The 17,991-nt window shown below is 34.2% G+C and overlaps 2 protein-coding genes across 4 annotated transcripts in view; both read left to right on the top strand.

Annotated features, from left to right (window-relative positions):
* Nucleotides 1-3,558: 3,558 nt before the first annotated feature.
* LOC144847386 (twinkle mtDNA helicase-like) lies at nt 3,559-11,001 on the top strand. The gene is made up of 13 exons (XM_078703706.1): nt 3,559-3,618; nt 3,983-4,412; nt 4,539-4,768; nt 4,973-5,145; nt 5,266-5,422; nt 5,537-5,658; nt 5,940-6,111; nt 6,662-6,796; nt 8,076-8,149; nt 8,465-8,579; nt 9,045-9,233; nt 9,829-9,957; nt 10,558-11,001. Exons 2-13 carry the CDS (start codon nt 4,064-4,066, stop codon nt 10,759-10,761), a joined length of 2,049 nt encoding a protein of 682 aa, XP_078559832.1. The 5' UTR covers nt 3,559-3,618; nt 3,983-4,063; the 3' UTR covers nt 10,762-11,001.
* Nucleotides 11,002-11,201: 200 nt separating this feature from the next.
* Nucleotides 11,202-17,991, top strand: part of LOC144847383 (oxysterol-binding protein-related protein 8-like) — a 33,082-nt gene continuing 26,292 nt past the window's right edge. The window contains exons 1-3 of one of the 3 annotated variants that reach the window (XM_078703697.1): nt 11,202-11,369; nt 13,733-13,772; nt 16,640-16,744. In XM_078703697.1, the coding sequence (XP_078559823.1) occupies nt 11,325-11,369; nt 13,733-13,772; nt 16,640-16,744 (190 nt within the window). In that variant the 5' untranslated portion in view covers nt 11,202-11,324. Of the gene's footprint in view, nt 11,370-13,732; nt 13,773-14,630; nt 14,952-16,639; nt 16,745-17,991 lie in introns of those variants that run through there. The other 2 variants (XM_078703699.1, XM_078703696.1) reach the window with 2 other exon arrangements.

Below are 17,991 nucleotides of genomic sequence, written 5' to 3'. Positions count from 1 at the left end.
GACTTCTTTCGTTTTAAACATTTTTGTTGTGGCATTAATACTTAGAAACAAGAAACTTCGCAAGAAACAAAACGTGTTTATAACTTTGTTGGCTTTTTGTGACGCTTGTAGTTCTCTGTTTTATATACTGTTGTTCTTGTTTATTACAATACAAATTCAGAATACGTACTATTGCTTAATTAACGTTCTCGCGCATGCGTTCTTCTTAACATCCCTGTGTTGTATCGCATGTATTGCCATCGATCGTTATATCGCACTCGTTTGGGCGCCGATGAAATACCATCTTATTGTCACCAAGAAAACTTGCACAATTGCTGTTATAGTAACAATAGTTAGTCAGTTTGGACTTTCTATACTTCATGCTAAATACCAACAATGTGTGTTTTGTTTTACGGCAACAGTGATAACATATATAACACTGAATACAGCTGTATATATAGCGATTTACAGAAGTGTTGTCAGGCACAGGAGAAACATTCCCTTGACAAAAATGGAAGAGTCTAAAAGAATGCTTAAAACTTTTTCAATAATTACCGGAGTGTTCATTTTTACATGGGGGTGTGTTTGTTTAAGTATTACTTTGAGTAATTATATATACGATGATATATTACAGGGAGCTGTAATGACAATGTTTATTTCATTTTCTTTTATGGCAATAAACTCATTGGCCAACCCTATCATCTATTGGTTTAGACTGACTGAATTCAGAATAGCGGCTAAGCAAATGTTACCTAGGTTCACTGCGGATACCAGTTACACGTAGGGACTGCGCACGCACCGATTGTGTGAGAATTGTGAAACGATGATTTCAGATTTCTACATTGCGTAATAAAATACGTAGAACTTTAGACAAGACTATGTTGTGAAGGAAGGAAAAAAAGAGGGCTAGATTTCTATTATATTTCCAATTTGTGTCAAGAATTTACGGCAAATTAAGACACACCAGTAGTCACGTGGTCAGACAAGAGTTATGACAGTTTAGTTAAACAGTAATAGATGCGTTTCTTAATTAAGGAATTGTCTACTTATGAAACTGTCGATCATTTTAGTAAAAATAATTCAAAATTATGAATTTGTGTACATTATTTCAAGACAAACAATATATTATGAAGGTTTAATTACATTGGTATCAATAATGTTGTGCAATAAGGGGTCTTCAAACACATTACTGGTATTAGTTTTTGATGTACGATATGGAAGGTTACAGAATGTGTCAATATAACTTAATACTTATAGTAAGGAATTTCGTAGGATATTGCACACTGTCACTGAAGAATCGATCAGTGAAGGATATCAGTAGTTGATCACCAAAGCAGACTCCTCCTCACAATGAATTAGGATATCAGTAGTTGATCACCAAAGCTGCCTCCTCCTCCTCACAATGAATGCCACCGATTTTAACTGGTGCCAAGAGATTGATTTATGGATATATTTAGCTCGTAATTACGTCATAAACGTGGAAGCATTCTATGACTATGCGATCCCAGCCTTCTACGTGTTATGTGTACTATCACTCGTTTTAAACAGTTTTGTTGTGGCATTAATATTCACAAACAAGAAACTTCGCAAGAAACAAAACGTGTTTATAACTGTATTGGCTTTTTGTGACGCTTGTAGTTCTCTGCTTTATATACTGTTGTTCTTGTTTATTACAATACAAATTCAGAATACGTACTATTGCTTAATTAACGTTCTCGCGCATGCGTTCTTCTTGACTTCTGTTTGCAGTATAGCCTGTATCGCTATTGACCGTTATATCGCACTCGTTTGGGCGCCGATGAAATATCATCTTATTGTCACCAAGAAAACTTGCACAATTGCTGTTATAGTAACAATAGTTAGTCAGTTTGGACTTTCGCTACTTATTACTCAAAATCCTCAATGTGTTTTCTGCTTTCCGACAATAGTGTTAACATATATAACACTGAATACAGTTATTTATATAGCGATTTACAGAAGTGTTGTCAGGCACAGGAGAAACATCCCCTTGACAAAAATGGAAGAGTCTAAAAGAATGCTTAAAACTTTTTCAATAATAGTGGGAGTGCTTATTTTTACATGGGGGTGTGTTTGTGTACATATTACGACGAATAGTTATTACTATGGTGATAGTAATTTACAGGGAGCTGTAATGACAATGTATATTACATTTTCTTTGATGGCAATAAACTCATTGGCCAACCCTATCATCTATTGGTTTAGACTATTATTATACCCCTTTTACACCGCCGAGCTTATAACAAACCCGGGTCGTGTCCGGATAAATTTCCATTTCACACCTGATTCATTAACCCGGCGGGAATGACACGGGTTTCGTGTATTTACACTGCAAAATACCAACCCGTGTAAATGTTCTAGATCATTCGAAATATCGCCCTCTCACGCACGAAGAGAGACCCTAGTAACGGTCTGCTCATTATACCTCCTACAATGTTGTTTTATGGCAATACACACAAAAATTGAATCTACTCGTGAAGAATAATATCTTGAAATAAAAATGAATAACAAATAACCATAAGTTTAATTTATTGAATGAGCGAATAAACAAAATCAATGTTATCCTAATTTTATGTAAATTAAATACTATAGTGAGCGAGGATAGTAAACAAACGAGTAAAGATACGCTGAGCGTTTTACACCGCAAACACGGGTTCATCCCGGGTGCGTCCCGGGTTGACTTGACGCTGAATACATTCCGCATCACTTACCCGGGTGATTCAGCGACCCGGGTAACTTTTTACGTCGTTTACACCGGCCTACATTTCCGCATTTTTGCGTCCCGGGTACGACTCGGGTTATACAATTCCGGATCAACTCCGCATTTTTACTGGCGGTGTAAAAGGGGTATTACTGAATTCAGAATAGCGGCTAAGCAAATGTTTGGTCTGTAGGCTTACTAAATCCACACTGCGCACGCGCCGATGTTAACTACAACATTGTAGCTATATAGGCTGCCCACGCACCATCGGTAGCAAATGTGATCTGGAATGATTTTAGAATGTGTACTTAAATAATAATGTAATAAAATATGTTTATTTGTATTTTGTGTTTAATTTGTGTTTTGCCTGTTTAGTTAAAATGAATGTTAAATGTAGGGGCCTACGGTTGCCCTTATGGCAAATAAGGGCAATACATATTGTATAACTTGATTCTATTGACTTATGATCTGACAGATTACTTGGTGTGTTTGTTGTGTAATCGTTAGGTTAATAAATGACCGTCATGTCAGTTCATGATTGGCAAACAGTCAATTAAAAATAATTCACTTTTCATGTGATAAGAGCAATCACGGTAACAACGTCGTAAATCAAAGGTCTATTAATTACATCGTCATAAATAAAAGTCAATATTGTGCATTTTACGTCTCGTTAATTGATATCAGTACTCTAGTTTTAATAAAAATGTAAAATCAAACTTGGGTCATATCTATTGCCTGTTTATTATATGTTAGTGATTGGCGGAGCGGAAACCGCGAGCTGTATCTGACAGTTTATGCCCTTTTGACGTTTCACATGTACCATATGATTACGTCACAAATCCTCTCAAAATAATAAAAACAACATGTGCGTCGTCGTGATGGGGATGGAGTGAGAGTTTTGGAACAATTAACTGGATATGGTAAATATTTACAAACTATTATCTGCTGTATTATATTTTAACGTTATTTTTAATTTATTGGGTTTCTAATTATAAGTTAGTAGGCCTAGCTAGGTATACTAGGCTAGGCCCGCGCTACTGCTGCACTAAGACTTCACGGACGGTAGCGGGACGATTCTGCCCTGAGACGATTCGGCCCGGGTCTATTCATATTCGGTTCGGGACTGTTCTATATTATTAAATGAATACTATATCATTTTTGAATAAAAAATATCTCCATACAGTCTGATTTAATTTAATGTAGGCCTACAACACTACAAACTTTACTTTGCAATATTTATTAGTATAAATAATTTAGTTGATTATTATTTTCCTTTTTTTTCAGAAACATTTTTTTCGATCAACAATGACTGATGAATCATTTTGAAATATTACTATCTACGAATAGAATGGCGTGAGTGTGAGTATGCAACGATTGGCAAGAAAGCATTTCCAACTGACATGGTGTTCTACTGATGTGCAGGCTAACACTAACAGTGCAAAGGCATACATTGTAAAAAAACAATCTTTAAAATATGTTACTTGTAATAAAAAAACTGATAATGCATCTAGAAATTTTCATACAAGTATTAAGTTGATGAAACGCTTTCTCAAGATCCAATCCGTTCAAGATGTGCACGTTCCGACGCCGTCGGAGATGAGAGAACGGTTACACGCACATGGTTGGGATGTTACCAACGGATTCACATGCTTTAAAACGAAATGCCCTTTCTGTGAAGAACCAGAAAAAAGCCTGTTTGTGAATAAGACCTCAGGTATGTATACAAAACATTACTCTTTACTGATCTACTGTTGATTTGAGGTCATAGTTCAAGTTGTTCAAATCATTTCATTAAGAAATCAATACAGCCTTTATCAGCAATGGCTTATTTCTATTCCAGGTTACCATAGCTGCCAATGTCAGAAGTTGTGCGGTTCTTGGAGTCGGTTACAAGATCGGATCAGCCTCCAGAAACGAAGAGAGCGGTTGTTGGATGCGGAAGAAGATGAGGATGCGGAGAAACGTAAAGAAGAATTGGATGAAGGAATCATTAAGTTTACGGAATCCAACAAATTTAGTGATTGTACTGGTAGAAAAAAAGTGACATTAATGAAACTATTTCAGATTGAGGTACATTAATGTGTTTGAACAATGTTCCTTTTAGAAAGGTGAAACTAAAGTTAAAGCTCTGTTCACACCATCAAACTTTATGTGACAAAAAAATGACATGACATGATGATGTCATATCACTACCATATTTGGGAACATCACACTTTTTTTGTCAATGTTTGATAGTGTAGACAGAGCTTTAGAACTGTTTGATGTTTTTTTCAGGGACTGACTGATGCTGCTCTTGATAAATTAAATGTATGTGTTTGTAAAGATGATAAAACTCTTATTTTACCTCTTCACAATCATAATATGGACATCAGTGCTGTAAAACATCTGGCGATGGCCAAAGTTCATCGAAACAAGCACCTTCAGTTAGACACCTTTACCTATCCAAGGCAAGTTTGTACAAGATGATGAAGAATCTTAAGACTTTCTCAATGTCATTGTATATTGGCGTCAACGCATACCAACTTATCACTCCCCAAAATTAGCTAATTTTAATTCTGTTCCCTAAGGTTGAATCCAGAGGGTCTCTTTGGCTACCAACTATTAGCATCAGATTCAGAAGAGGTTATACTGACATTGAACGAGTTTGATGCAGTGGCAGTTCACCAGGAGCTTCAGACACCAGTTCTGTCTCTTCCAAGAGGTCTCATGACTCTGCCACAAGAGGTAAAGTAGCATGCCAGAATATTTAAAAATAGCAAGAGGTATACTTCTATACAATTAACTGCAATAAAGCCACAAAGGCACTGAATGAAGTTGAAAGAAAATTCTTTTTTGTAGATTTTACCAATGCTTGAACATTTTAAAAAGATCACACTTTGGTTTGGAAATGATGTGCGATCTTGGGAAACAGCTAGAAAATTTTCTAAAAAATTGAACTCAAAAAGATGTCATCTCCTCAGGTATGTGATGTTATGATTTAGTCCAAATCCATTGTTCAACTGCCAACAGTGTAAGTGATTGGAATTACCTAGAGGGATATGTACAGTAGTCTTTAATTAGAAGGTCATCATCACTTGATGACCTTCCAGCACCAGTCTGAACACAGGCCCTGAACATGAATATTCTTTTATTATTTAGATCACTTTCAGCACATGTGTAGGCCCTGAACATGAATATTATTTTCTCGATGACCTCCCAGCACCCCTTCAGGCCCTGAACATGAATATTCTTTTATTATTAGACCACTTGATGACCTCCCGGCACCTCTTCAGGCCCTGAACATGAATATGGATTTGATGAAAATTCTCAAGAGGGCTCAACCTGTTGCCCATAGGTCAATTTTATCATTTCAAAACCTACGACAAGAAGTGTTCAGAGAACTCACAGATACTGACCAAGTTGCTGGTGTAAAGGTTAGTAGGCTGTGAACATGGATTTTGATGAACAGCATCTCAATTATTTTCATCTTTGTCATGAGTATCATAACTTACGGCTATGTTCACACTAAACCTGGATTCTGTTTTTGTAGCTGCAGAAAACTCCAAACTGTGCTCTGTTTTTCAGTCACACACACACACACATGTTATACAGAATCTGCAATGCATTGGTGTAAATAAAAGGTTCTATTCTTAAACACTACACCCATTTCTAACGATATTTTATCCGGCCACAGAAGTGGAATCCGTACTGTGTGTGAACAAAGCTTTAATAAGAACACTTACACTTCACAGTGGCAGCGGTTTCCACAGCTGTGTAACATGCTTTAATAAGAACACTTACACTTTACAGTGGCAGCGGTTTCCACAGCTGTGTAACATGCTTTAATAAGAACACTTACACTTCACAGTGGCAGCGGTTTCCACAGCTGTGTAACATGCTTTAATAAGAACACTTACACTTTACAGTGGCAGCGGTTTCCACAGCTGTGTAACATGCTTTAATAAGAACACTTACACTTCACAGTGGCAGCGGTTTCCACAGCTGTGTAACATGCTAAAAGGTCACAGGAAAGGAGAGTTGACCGTGTTCACAGGTCCAACAGGAAGTGGAAAGACAACATTCATCAGTGAGTACTCCCTGGATTTGTGTATGCAGGGGGTAAGTTATCTTGTTCTTCTTTTCTCTCTTCTTTTCTCTCTTTTTCTTTTACTTTCTTCTTCTCTTTTCTCCTCTCTTTTTTAGGCAAGCCAAGATTTGAGCACTGTAATTTCCATTATATTGGATAATAAAAGGAATCTGTATCTGCATACTCTTTTCAAACATTTTGTATAGTCAGCTTTTCCAATAAATAATAATAATAATGGTAGTCTTATATAGCACCTAATGCAATGTTTCTAAGTGCTTTGATCCATAAAATATCTTAAGATAACCAAAAAAAAAAAAAAAGAAAAGCAGAGGAACCATGTACACTGCTGGGCTGCTGTTATATCATGGTATTCTGAATGCAAAACTAATTTGGGATTTTTGGGCCTCAAGAAAAGTCTGCTTTTGGGAGAGTTTCCGGTTGTCGGGTATTTCATGTTTTCAGGTTTTGGGATATAGTGGGTAACCTAATGTTCCAAATATCAATTCCGTGAGATTTTAATGCTCAAGTTGAGTTCTTAGCAGTTTTGGAATCCTTAGGACTAGTAGAATTCATTGCAACTGGGGGCCAATTTTTCCCGACCCTATTTTGGCCGCCATCTTGGATTTTAAAATGGCCCCCATTTTTTACTCAAAACTGATAGTAGCTCCTATTTTAAACCACGTACGAACGTAATTTGTGTGACAAATCTTGCAGTATTATGATAAATCAGTCCAATGGTACAATTTATAATAATAGCATATAGCAGCCATAATTTGATGATTAAATACATAAATGCATACATTATATACGTTTTTAATGGTGGCCATCTTGGAATCCAATATGGTTGCCATATGCTATTATTATAAATTGTACCATTGGACTGATTTATCATAATATTGTAAGATTTGTCACACAAATTACGTTCGCACATGGTTTAAAATTGGAGCTACTGTCAGTTTGAGTAAAAAATGGGGGCCATTTTGAAATCCAAGATGGCGGCCAAAAAGGGTTGGGAAAAATTGGCCCCCAGTTGCAATGAATTCTACTAGTCCTAAGGATTCCAAAACTGCCAATAACTCAACTTGAGCATTAAAATCTCACGGAATTACATTAGGTGCCCCATTAATAGTCAATTGTATTATATTTATTTCATTTTCATCCAACAGTGTAAACACCAATTACATGATATAATACACACCAATATAGTAGTCAAATTCTGTATTTTACAGTAATAAATTGTTCCTTCTTCTTGGCTTACAGAGTACAGTAATACACAATGACATTCAAAAGTATATCATTTCATTTATCTAGGTAAACACACTGTGGGGCAGTTTTGAAATTAAGAATGTACGACTTGCTAAGACTATGATACGCCAGTTTTCCCAGTAAGTAACCGTATCATATATTTCAAGCAAGAATAGTTAATATGATGGATGCTAATACTTTGAACCACCACTATTAGATATTGATATCAGATTTTGTGAATAAAAATACTCTTAAGCTCCGTCTACACTATCAAAATAGTTTGACAAAAAAGTGTGATGTGCTCAAATATGGTAGTGATATGCTTAAATATGGTAGTGATATGACATCATTGTGCCAAAATATTGGCACATCACATTTTTTGTCACATAAAGTTTGATAGTGTAGACAGAGCTTTAAATATTTGTATTAATAATTGATTGTAATTATGATTTAAGGTTAAATATGGAACAGAACATTGGTGTGTTTGATGAATGGGCTGATAAGATGGAACTGTTACCGCTTTACTTTTTAGATTTCCATGGACAACAAAACATGAAAGCTGTCATTGAGGTAAACAGATTGAAGGGGAGAGAGGAGTATGCATAAATGGTGTAACAGCACTGGTGTTACTCCCCTAAAAGCATTCCATCTTAAAGCTCTGTCTACACTATCAAACTAGTTTTTCAAAAAAATGTGATGTGCCCGTATATGGACACGATGTCTATCAGGTCCCTTAGGGTCTGTCTACACTATCAAACTAGTTTGACAAAAAAAAGTGTGATGTGCCTAAATATGGTAGTTATATGCCCAAATATGGTAGTGATATGACATCATCATCTCCATATATGGGTACATCACTTTTTTTTTCACATAAAGTTTGATAGTGTAGACAGAATTTTATACCTTTTAAATACAGATAAACTACTTTACAGATGGTATAGGCAACTGTAGCCTCCCATAGATATCATACAGCAGTGTTTTACATGTCATTACACAATGATTACATATAAAATATTCTAATGTTCTTTTCAATAGGCGATGACACACGCTGTGTACGTACACGATATTGAACACGTCATAATCGACAATTTGCAGTTTATGGTTGGTTCTTCTGACAAGACTGTCAGTGACAGATTTGCTATGTACGATGCGATCATTGCAACATTCCGCACTTTCGCAACACAGAATAATTGTCATGTGACTTTGGTTATTCACCCACGCAAGGTAAAAACTTGAATGATGTTTTATCAACTGAAGATTTTCATCACAAATTATGATACATTCACATTCAGTGCTAATGTTCCCTCACAACATTCCACCTTGATATTGTACTTATGTAAATTATAATATAACCCCAGTGTCTACAAAATACTCATATGATATTGTAACAATCATGAAAAAGTTTCAATTCAATTTTGATAGCGAATGTACATGTAGTGTACCTCGATGTCTCAGATAACCATGCTCAAACTATTTATATTCTGGCCTCATGAGGGCACTCTGTATGATATACAATATCTCAACAGGGACTTTTAGATGAGTGAACATGCACACGACAGTCACGTCCACATGGGTCATAGTCGATTTTTACTCATCGACAGTATGTGAACATTTAGTTTAAGTGGACATTTACATTGACGTGCCAGTGAACGTATGACGTAATGACCTTGGAATCTGACCTTGTAATCTCTAGTAGCGCTCGTCCGTGGTGCTGTTCCTACCATTTCTAGTTAGGCAATACTTAAATTGAAAGACTATATATCACTCCTAAATATCACCTTGGTAGGAGTCATGGAAATTTCTTTTTTATCAATTGCAGGAAAAAGACTCGGATGAGCTGCAAACTGCATCCATATTTGGTAGTGCCAAGGCCAGTCAGGAAGCAGACAATGTTCTAATCCTTCAAGATAGAAGGTTGACGTCTGTGAGAGGCAAGAAGTACATTCAGGTATTACAAGGCATATTCAGTCATTCATTCATCAGTGGAAAATCACTTCCATTTATTGTCATTTGCATATAAAATATACATAGAAATTATGTTTGCTCTGAGATATACAAAAGCAGATAAATAAAAAACTAACAAAAAACAATTACAAAGTGTCACATCACTCTCGTACGGTATACTTTGCATGTTTATAGCTTTCATTTGTGGTCAAGATTTATTACCAAATATTATAGGCCTAGTAGTATCTTTACAAGATTTTAGTTATTATTATTATTAAGCTTTGATATGGTGCCCTACTAAGGACAGAGCCTGTAACAATACTTTTATGTACTGCTGGATAAAAAGAAAAGTTTAAATAGAGGTGCCAATTTGTTTATAAAATTATAAATTTATTTTAGTTAAGATCATGGAACTGCTGACTCTTGTAGTTATTTATTTACTTCCCTGACCAATTTATCTCTGTATATTTTATCTTATGGTTTGTTGGTCAAATAAATAAATGAAATGAAAATGAAAGTTTCTTCAATTAGAATCATAACTGCAAAATATACTCTTGGAAGTGTGTTTTTCATACACATTTACTAACATTCTTTTTTTATTTAGGTTGCAAAAAACAGATTTGACGGAGATCTTGGTGTTGTTCCTCTATACTTTGACAAAGATTCTCTCTGCATGTCAGCCCCGGCTAAAATTAGGAATAAAAAACCACCAAAACTAAAGAAAGATGGAGAGGAGACCGATATTATTGGTGCTAAATCAATTTCGCTTAAAGATATATTTATTGAAAATGAGGAAACAGCTGAGTGAACACTGCCCTCTACCTACTACATGATGGTATACAACAGCTTGCTAATTCACTGATTCTGTATTTTTTTATACAAATTTTAATTTAATAAAAAATGTCTGGAAATTATGGTTATAAAAATAGATAATCTCTACCAGTTTGAAGGTATAAGTGATATTGTGATTTCATTATATTTTTGACTAGATCTCGAGAATGCATTAAAAGTGGTTGACATTAAATGTCGGAGATGTGATCAAAACTGAATTTGAATAGAAGCCATGTACTGTATACAGTACAACATATATTTTCATATATTCATTTTTTTACTGTGTTGAAATAAATGCAGGAAAGAGCTGTCCTCACTTTTCCTAATAAAAATATTATCTTTTGTGTTTCTCTTCATTTTCCTGTTTAATATAAAGTAACTATTACGGTATTAGTTAGAGGTTAGAATGGAAGCCACAAATTATTGTGACACACAAAAGGCGACGAAGGCGTTCCATACTGTAATTTATTACGGTACTTAAAAAAGAAAATAATCTTTTATCTTGTGGGCTTAGAGTTCGTGTGACATTGTTGAATTGCGATGGAAACAGTTGATAAACACGATAAAGAAGTATCAGATATTGTTGTGAGTTTATTCTATCTTATTATCTAAATAAATATTTAATTTATTTTGTATGATTAAGTCTATAAATATCCGGTATATTCTAGGCCTATTGTAGATAGGCTAGAGGTAGCCAAACTAAATTAAGTTGGCGGCGGCAGGCAGGGCAAGATATGTGCGCAGCAGCTAGCTTAGCTGCTAATCATAAAGAAGATGCAGTTAAGATTTATGATGGCTAGCATAGTAGTACCTATCAAATTTTTTTTAATAATTTACAGTATAAAAAGTGTATGAAACAAATAATTTTGGAAAATAAAAATGATTAGTGGTGTACAAATAACAAGACAACATGATATCAGGTCAGGGAGTTATTTTACAACTTCCTGATGATATTGATAGAGTTTTGTCACTTGTGTCAAATTTATTATTTTTATAATAAGTTTAAATATTTATTAAATATTAAATAGCCTAAATAATAATATTGGATAATCATAGGGGCCTAAGCTCTGGCCTGTTTATATTTGAATTTGCAATCATATTCATTAAACTTGTGGATTGACAATATTTTTTGTACCAAACCCAAATATAAGATTGGAAATTTATTCTTTGAATTTTAAGATGCAATTTATTTTGAATCATGTAATACTTTTGAAAAAATATATGAAAGCTCAATATTTATGCTAAAATTGCAATTAATTACCTTTATAAGAAAGTAGGCCTATTAAAAAATTGAATATTAATAATATTTATTGCTTACATTACAGTTAATATTTACGTAAGTACCAAAAAAAAAAAAATCATTATAGGCCTATAGGTTAAAATGTCATCTTATTCTGCGTAGTTTAATTCATATCAAATACTAGAAATAAATTGATTAATTCAAATATCATTATAGCCCCCTCTATATTGACCTTGCCACACACACACACACACAGTATTGCATAATATGTAAATTTCAAGCCATAATTCACAATAGAGTTTCACAATGAACAGACTATAATAATTGGGATGATGTATAAATACTGATCTTCAACCCTGATATTTCGCTAAATTAAAGTGTCCCCTAATATCCGTACAAGTTTCTCCCTTACATTTAAAATTGAAATTAAATGCAGAACCCTGTTATTTATTTTGTGTGTTGCTTAAAATTGGTTCAATTAAAGCTTTATGTGACAAATAAATGTGATGTGCCCATATATGGACATGATGATGTCATATCACTACCATATTCGGGCATGTCACTGCCATATTTGGCACATCACACTTTTTTGTAAAACTAGTTTGATAGTGTAGACAGAGCTTAATAACTGTCTAATATATACCTACCATACACATAGGTATAATAACATGATGATAGCTCATTTAGTAATAACAGTAATTTAGTCAATCCTTGAGTACAGTGCTTTGTTTTTGTTTTAAAGTAGCGGTATGTAAAACATTCATAAGCTTTTAATGATCTGCGTGAAATGGGCAGATTACAGTACATGTCACATATTGTGAATATTAACTAGTTTTACAGCTGGACGCTTAGTTAACATCATTCTCTTGGTTGGAGAAACAATATGCTATTGTACACGCTCTTCAATAAATTGATTGAATTTGGCTCCGTCCATGTCAGTCCGACAATACCTTCATAACAAGGTAGATGGACCTACAAAATAGGACATTATTATTTGGCTATATAATCGTTATTTTACAAAATGAATCAGCTGCCATCATTTCGCTTTCGTAAAGCTCAGACTAAGCTTAAAAAAAGCAAATCATGTTCTCAGTTTTTTAGCAGAAGTAAGTATGTTTGATTAGAATATTATTTAAACATTCATAGCATGCTTATTAGCACTTTTTAAAAATATTATCTGTTTAGAAAATTTCAAAAGCTATTTTTTTGTATTGGTCACTCTCCAATTAAAGACATCTTAACTTCACAAATTAAATTCCTGATAAATTTTTTTCTTTAAAAATTGTTCTGGTGAATATTAGTTTCCATCTTGGAAATTAACATTCGACCAATTGTTGACATTTAAATTAATCTTTAATCCCAACATCTTTAATTTCTGAGTGACTTCTTCTGACCATGAAGGTAACAAAATAATCTATTTTTTAAACATTTTTTTTACCTCCATGTTCTGACATGCTTACTGTACTGTTTTTTCTCAATTTAAAAATTGTTCTAACTTTGTACACTTTTTTCTTTGTTTTGAATTATAAAACATTGTACTGTATTGTACCGTACTTTGTCTGCTTTACATATATTGCTTGACTACTTTTATTGATGGGATCTCTGCTGGTCTGCCTGACTCACAACATTTTTATTTCATCTGCTGCCTGGCCTGCTTCTCCATTGATGGTCCTTACACTTTGCTTTCCTTCCGTTCATTGATGTCTAGAGTGGCCAATATACTTATAAAGTCACCCAAGCACCTAGTGGTAAGTACTGGTAGTAACAAAATATTTTCACACACTGAATTTGTTATATATATATATTATATGTAAGCAATATAATTGTCACCAGCTTATTTGAATATCATATTTTTTTTTTTTGCACTGTTTAATATTTTGTTGCATTTTTGATAGTCTTTGTTGATTCTCATTAAAAAAAATGTATTGTTCAATGTTATGTATGTTAAATGTTGAATGAATTTTGTTTCCAAATAAAATGCTATTACTAATATGCATATTTTTTTGGAATAATTGTTGCAAAACTCCTGCATTGTCAGGAAGGTTGATTAAAAAAGAAAAATGAATGCTTTTGTATCAAAAATATGGCCAGCAGGCAAATTTGTAATTATTGGTTACTACTTTTTAATAATAATTCCTAAATTTTCCTATAAAAATTAACGTACTGAGTAATATTAGAATAGTCTGATTAATGTTTGTATTTTCAAGAAATTCATTCATACTATAGTTTTTTTTATGACTGTATTTTTTAGCTATACCTTTTTCCTTTTGTAAAAAATTGTGAAATGTTCATATAGGGCACTTCCACTGGCGCCCTAGATACTGTACTAGTAACATGCGAGTGTAACACTGTATGTTCATATACCTTCTCCCTCCTCCATAGACAGTATCATGTTACACTTGTATGTTCATAGCCACAAACACTAATTTAATGGACCACTGGTAAACCCTTTTTCCCAATTTATTTTTGCACAAAAACAGAAATCAGTGAACTAAAAAAAAATTGATGAATTGAATGTTGGTTCATTAAAAAACAGAAATTGTATAGAAAGTTTGAGAGCGTCCCTTAACACACAAAAAGGTTGTTTACAATACAGTTAAGAGGTTAAAGTTCTTTTGTATTTAAAAACAAGTGTGGTAGATTTTATTGCTATTCATGCAGGGCAGGGTAGTAGTAATCATTTGGTAGATAGTTACAGCAGGGTGAAGGTCCTGTAGTTGTAACAGCACAAACAGGCTAACTTAAGCCTAGGTTTTGTTGCGTAACTTAATGCCGCAATTGTCACGAGATGATAAGAAGAAGGGTACGACGGAGGTCAGAGGCGCGCAAAGGTGTGCCCATTAATCATGTCAAGGAATGGCAGGAGCGATTGGCACTAATGATAGAGGAGGTTGAGGGTCCCCACGATGACGAGTCAGATTATGAAGGTATGGCAGGGTGTATTTATAGTAATAGTAGGACTACCTCATTTAAGGTACGATAGGGTGTAATTAGTAATAATGGACCTACATCATACCTGTTATTTTGCTTACTTTTTGAGTCATGTAAGATTTAGGAGATAGTTTTCAACCAGTCAGTACTCTGTACTGTGGCTACAGAATAATAATAGTCTGTTCGGGAGTCTGTTAAAAAGAAAATTATTCTGATTTATTCAGTTGTGCTTTTGCTGTATAATTAATTTGGTTGCATAATTGAATTTTAGTTACATAATTGAGCTTTGTGTTTGAATCGGAATAAACAATATTGAATTGAAATAATATTTTGAAAAGGATTCTACCAATTCAATTTATGTTATTTTTATACAGTCATTGTCATGACTGATGTCATCATCACCATCATCATGATTGAATGGACTGAGTCATCAGTCACCAAGGACCAGTTGGTTGACCATTCATCATTGTTTTCTCCATAAAACAATAAATCACCTCACCAACTGTAATTTCCTTCTCCTCGTGGACTTCACATGTTTTGTGCAGTATTCTTGGTTGCCATGGTTGCATAAGTTGATTTCATCTGCACTGTGTTCTTCCTTACTAAACTGATTACACAATTGCTGACAACAGAATTGTATTGTGCTCATTCATGCATAAAATTCAGCCTAAAAAATCAATATAATTTTATTTCATCAATGCTGTGTCATCACTTTCACTACTACTCTAGTTGCTACTAATTTTGCAGGTACCAAATTAGCCTCCGTCTGAAGGTACAAAAGCAGAATTTGTTTATATGCTAAGGAGTCTTAAATCCTGTAGTCGGTTCATCCTGGTATTTTTAAGGGATATCACCACCTTTTTTACTCTAGTTACTACTAATTTAGCAGGTACCAAGTTAGCCTCCGTCTGAAGGTATAAAAGCAGAATTTTAGTATGCTAAGGAGTCTTATGAAATCCTGTAGTCAGCTCTGATACTGTAATTGTAAGAGATCTCATCTGATATTTTGCATTGAGTCGATAGTGAAGAATATCTTTTTTATAAGATGGATAATGTTGTGGAGATCTGACATCATGATCACTGTATTGACAAGGAAATCTCATTCAATTTTGATGATATTTGGAAGACATCCGTTTTAATTTTTATTTAATTTATTGAGTTATTGAGAGTGAGAATAGTTCCTATTGTTGCAAAAAAAGAACTGAAAGTAAAAACAACAAATTGAACTGATTATTAGATTAATATGATTAGATTAATAACATTTTGAGTTTGTTTTTCCTTTCTTATACGTGGATGGTGTACATACAGACTGGTGTAATAATCAAACCAAGGTAACAAGAGGTACAACTGTTGTGCTCCATTGGGTAGCATTGAATCAATGCATTGTACTACAGACTTATATTTGATCTATTATTTTGAGAAAATAGATTTAGGATTAAGGTAGTGAAATATTTAAGTAAGATCCTGTTCATTTGGATTAAAGAGATTTAAAGATTATCCTATAAAGCATTAACATTAACAAACTATTTTAATTTTATTTACAGCAGAACCCCTTCTTTGGACCCCCATTCAGAGGACACTTGTGGATTCCGAAGATATCCCCTGAGACTCATATAAAACACAAACCAAGATAATTAGTTCAGTTTATTGTATTCCAAAAAAGTTCTCTTATTGTATTTTTCAGGTATAAGTGACAGTGGCGGAACACCAAGTCGATCACCACGACTGGCAGCCATGAGACGAGACCACCACGACAGTCTGACAAGCCACCATCACAGTCCAGGAAATGGTAAGGACATTTTACAATATTTTATATTTTTGTGTGTTCAGTACAGTATATTTAAGTGCAATTTAACCAGATGGAGAGATGCGATTATAGCATTTGCTTGGCATATACTGGATGATAACACAACATCCTTCCTCGGATGGGATGTAAAGCTGTTGGTCCTGTGTACAGTGCACATTAAATAACTTGGTACACTATTTGAAAAGAGTAGGGGATTGTTTCCCGGTGTGATCTGGTAGGCGCTGCACTGCTGGCTGCTGTGGGTCTATGGAGTGACTAATCCAAATTTCCTCAGTTTCCAGTTAAGTTTGAGGACTAGAATAAATACATTTAAGAGGATATGTTCAGCTTGTGGAGGCCACGCCCTGCTGTGGGATGATAATGGCTGAAATGATGAATTTAAGTTTAAATGTCCAATTTCTATACAGAATTGGGTAAATCATTGCAGTAGAACAGTTTGTGTATTTTTATGATTTATGCGAGTGATTGTATAGTTTAATTAATTTATATGCACTTGAAAAATTGTTAGATAAAAGGACATAATCAGATCATCTTCTCATAAAGAGAGGCAGTCAAGTGTGACGGTAAATAAAACCAGTTGACATTATCAAGGTTGCGGTTTTTATATTCTATAAATCCAAAGGTTGACAAAATGAAAAGGTTATTTTCAATTTGATTATATTCTACTTTGTAAATTCCTGTCCTTCGTATCAAATTGGAATAAATTATCACAAAATACATTTAGGCCTATGCACAATAATCGCTATCGGAAAGGTAGCTAATGCAAGTAAACTGAAATTCATAATAATAGTTTTCGTAAAACCGAAGGCTATTGGTTTTTATTTTCTGAGTGTGCTGTGGTTGTCTAGGTTTATTTGCTCTGGTTTTAATGTAGTCCATAATAGTTACCTTCTATTTTCATGACATGCCACTGTACTGTACAACTGTTTAGTCGTAAACCCCGGTATGTGTAAACACACAGTTTTGCTAGGTGATGTGAAAGGGTACCATTTTGGTAGATGAGTTCCCCTCTCTTTTACAAATCCTGTGTATATAAAGACACTGAGGAACATAGTAACTGTAAAGCTCTGTGTACACTATCAAACTTTATGTGACAAAAAAATGTGATGTGCCATTATATGGATATGATGATGTCATATCACTACCATATTTGGGAATATCACTACAGTACCATATTTGGGCTCATCACACTTTTTTTGTCAAACTAGTTTGTTTCTAGTTTTAGACAG

This window comes from Antedon bifida, chromosome 7 (assembly GCF_963402885.1).
Source record: "Antedon bifida chromosome 7, ecAntBifi1.1, whole genome shotgun sequence".
NCBI classification, from domain to species: domain Eukaryota; kingdom Metazoa; phylum Echinodermata; class Crinoidea; order Comatulida; family Antedonidae; genus Antedon; species Antedon bifida.
This window is presented reverse-complemented; position numbering and strand designations above follow the sequence as displayed.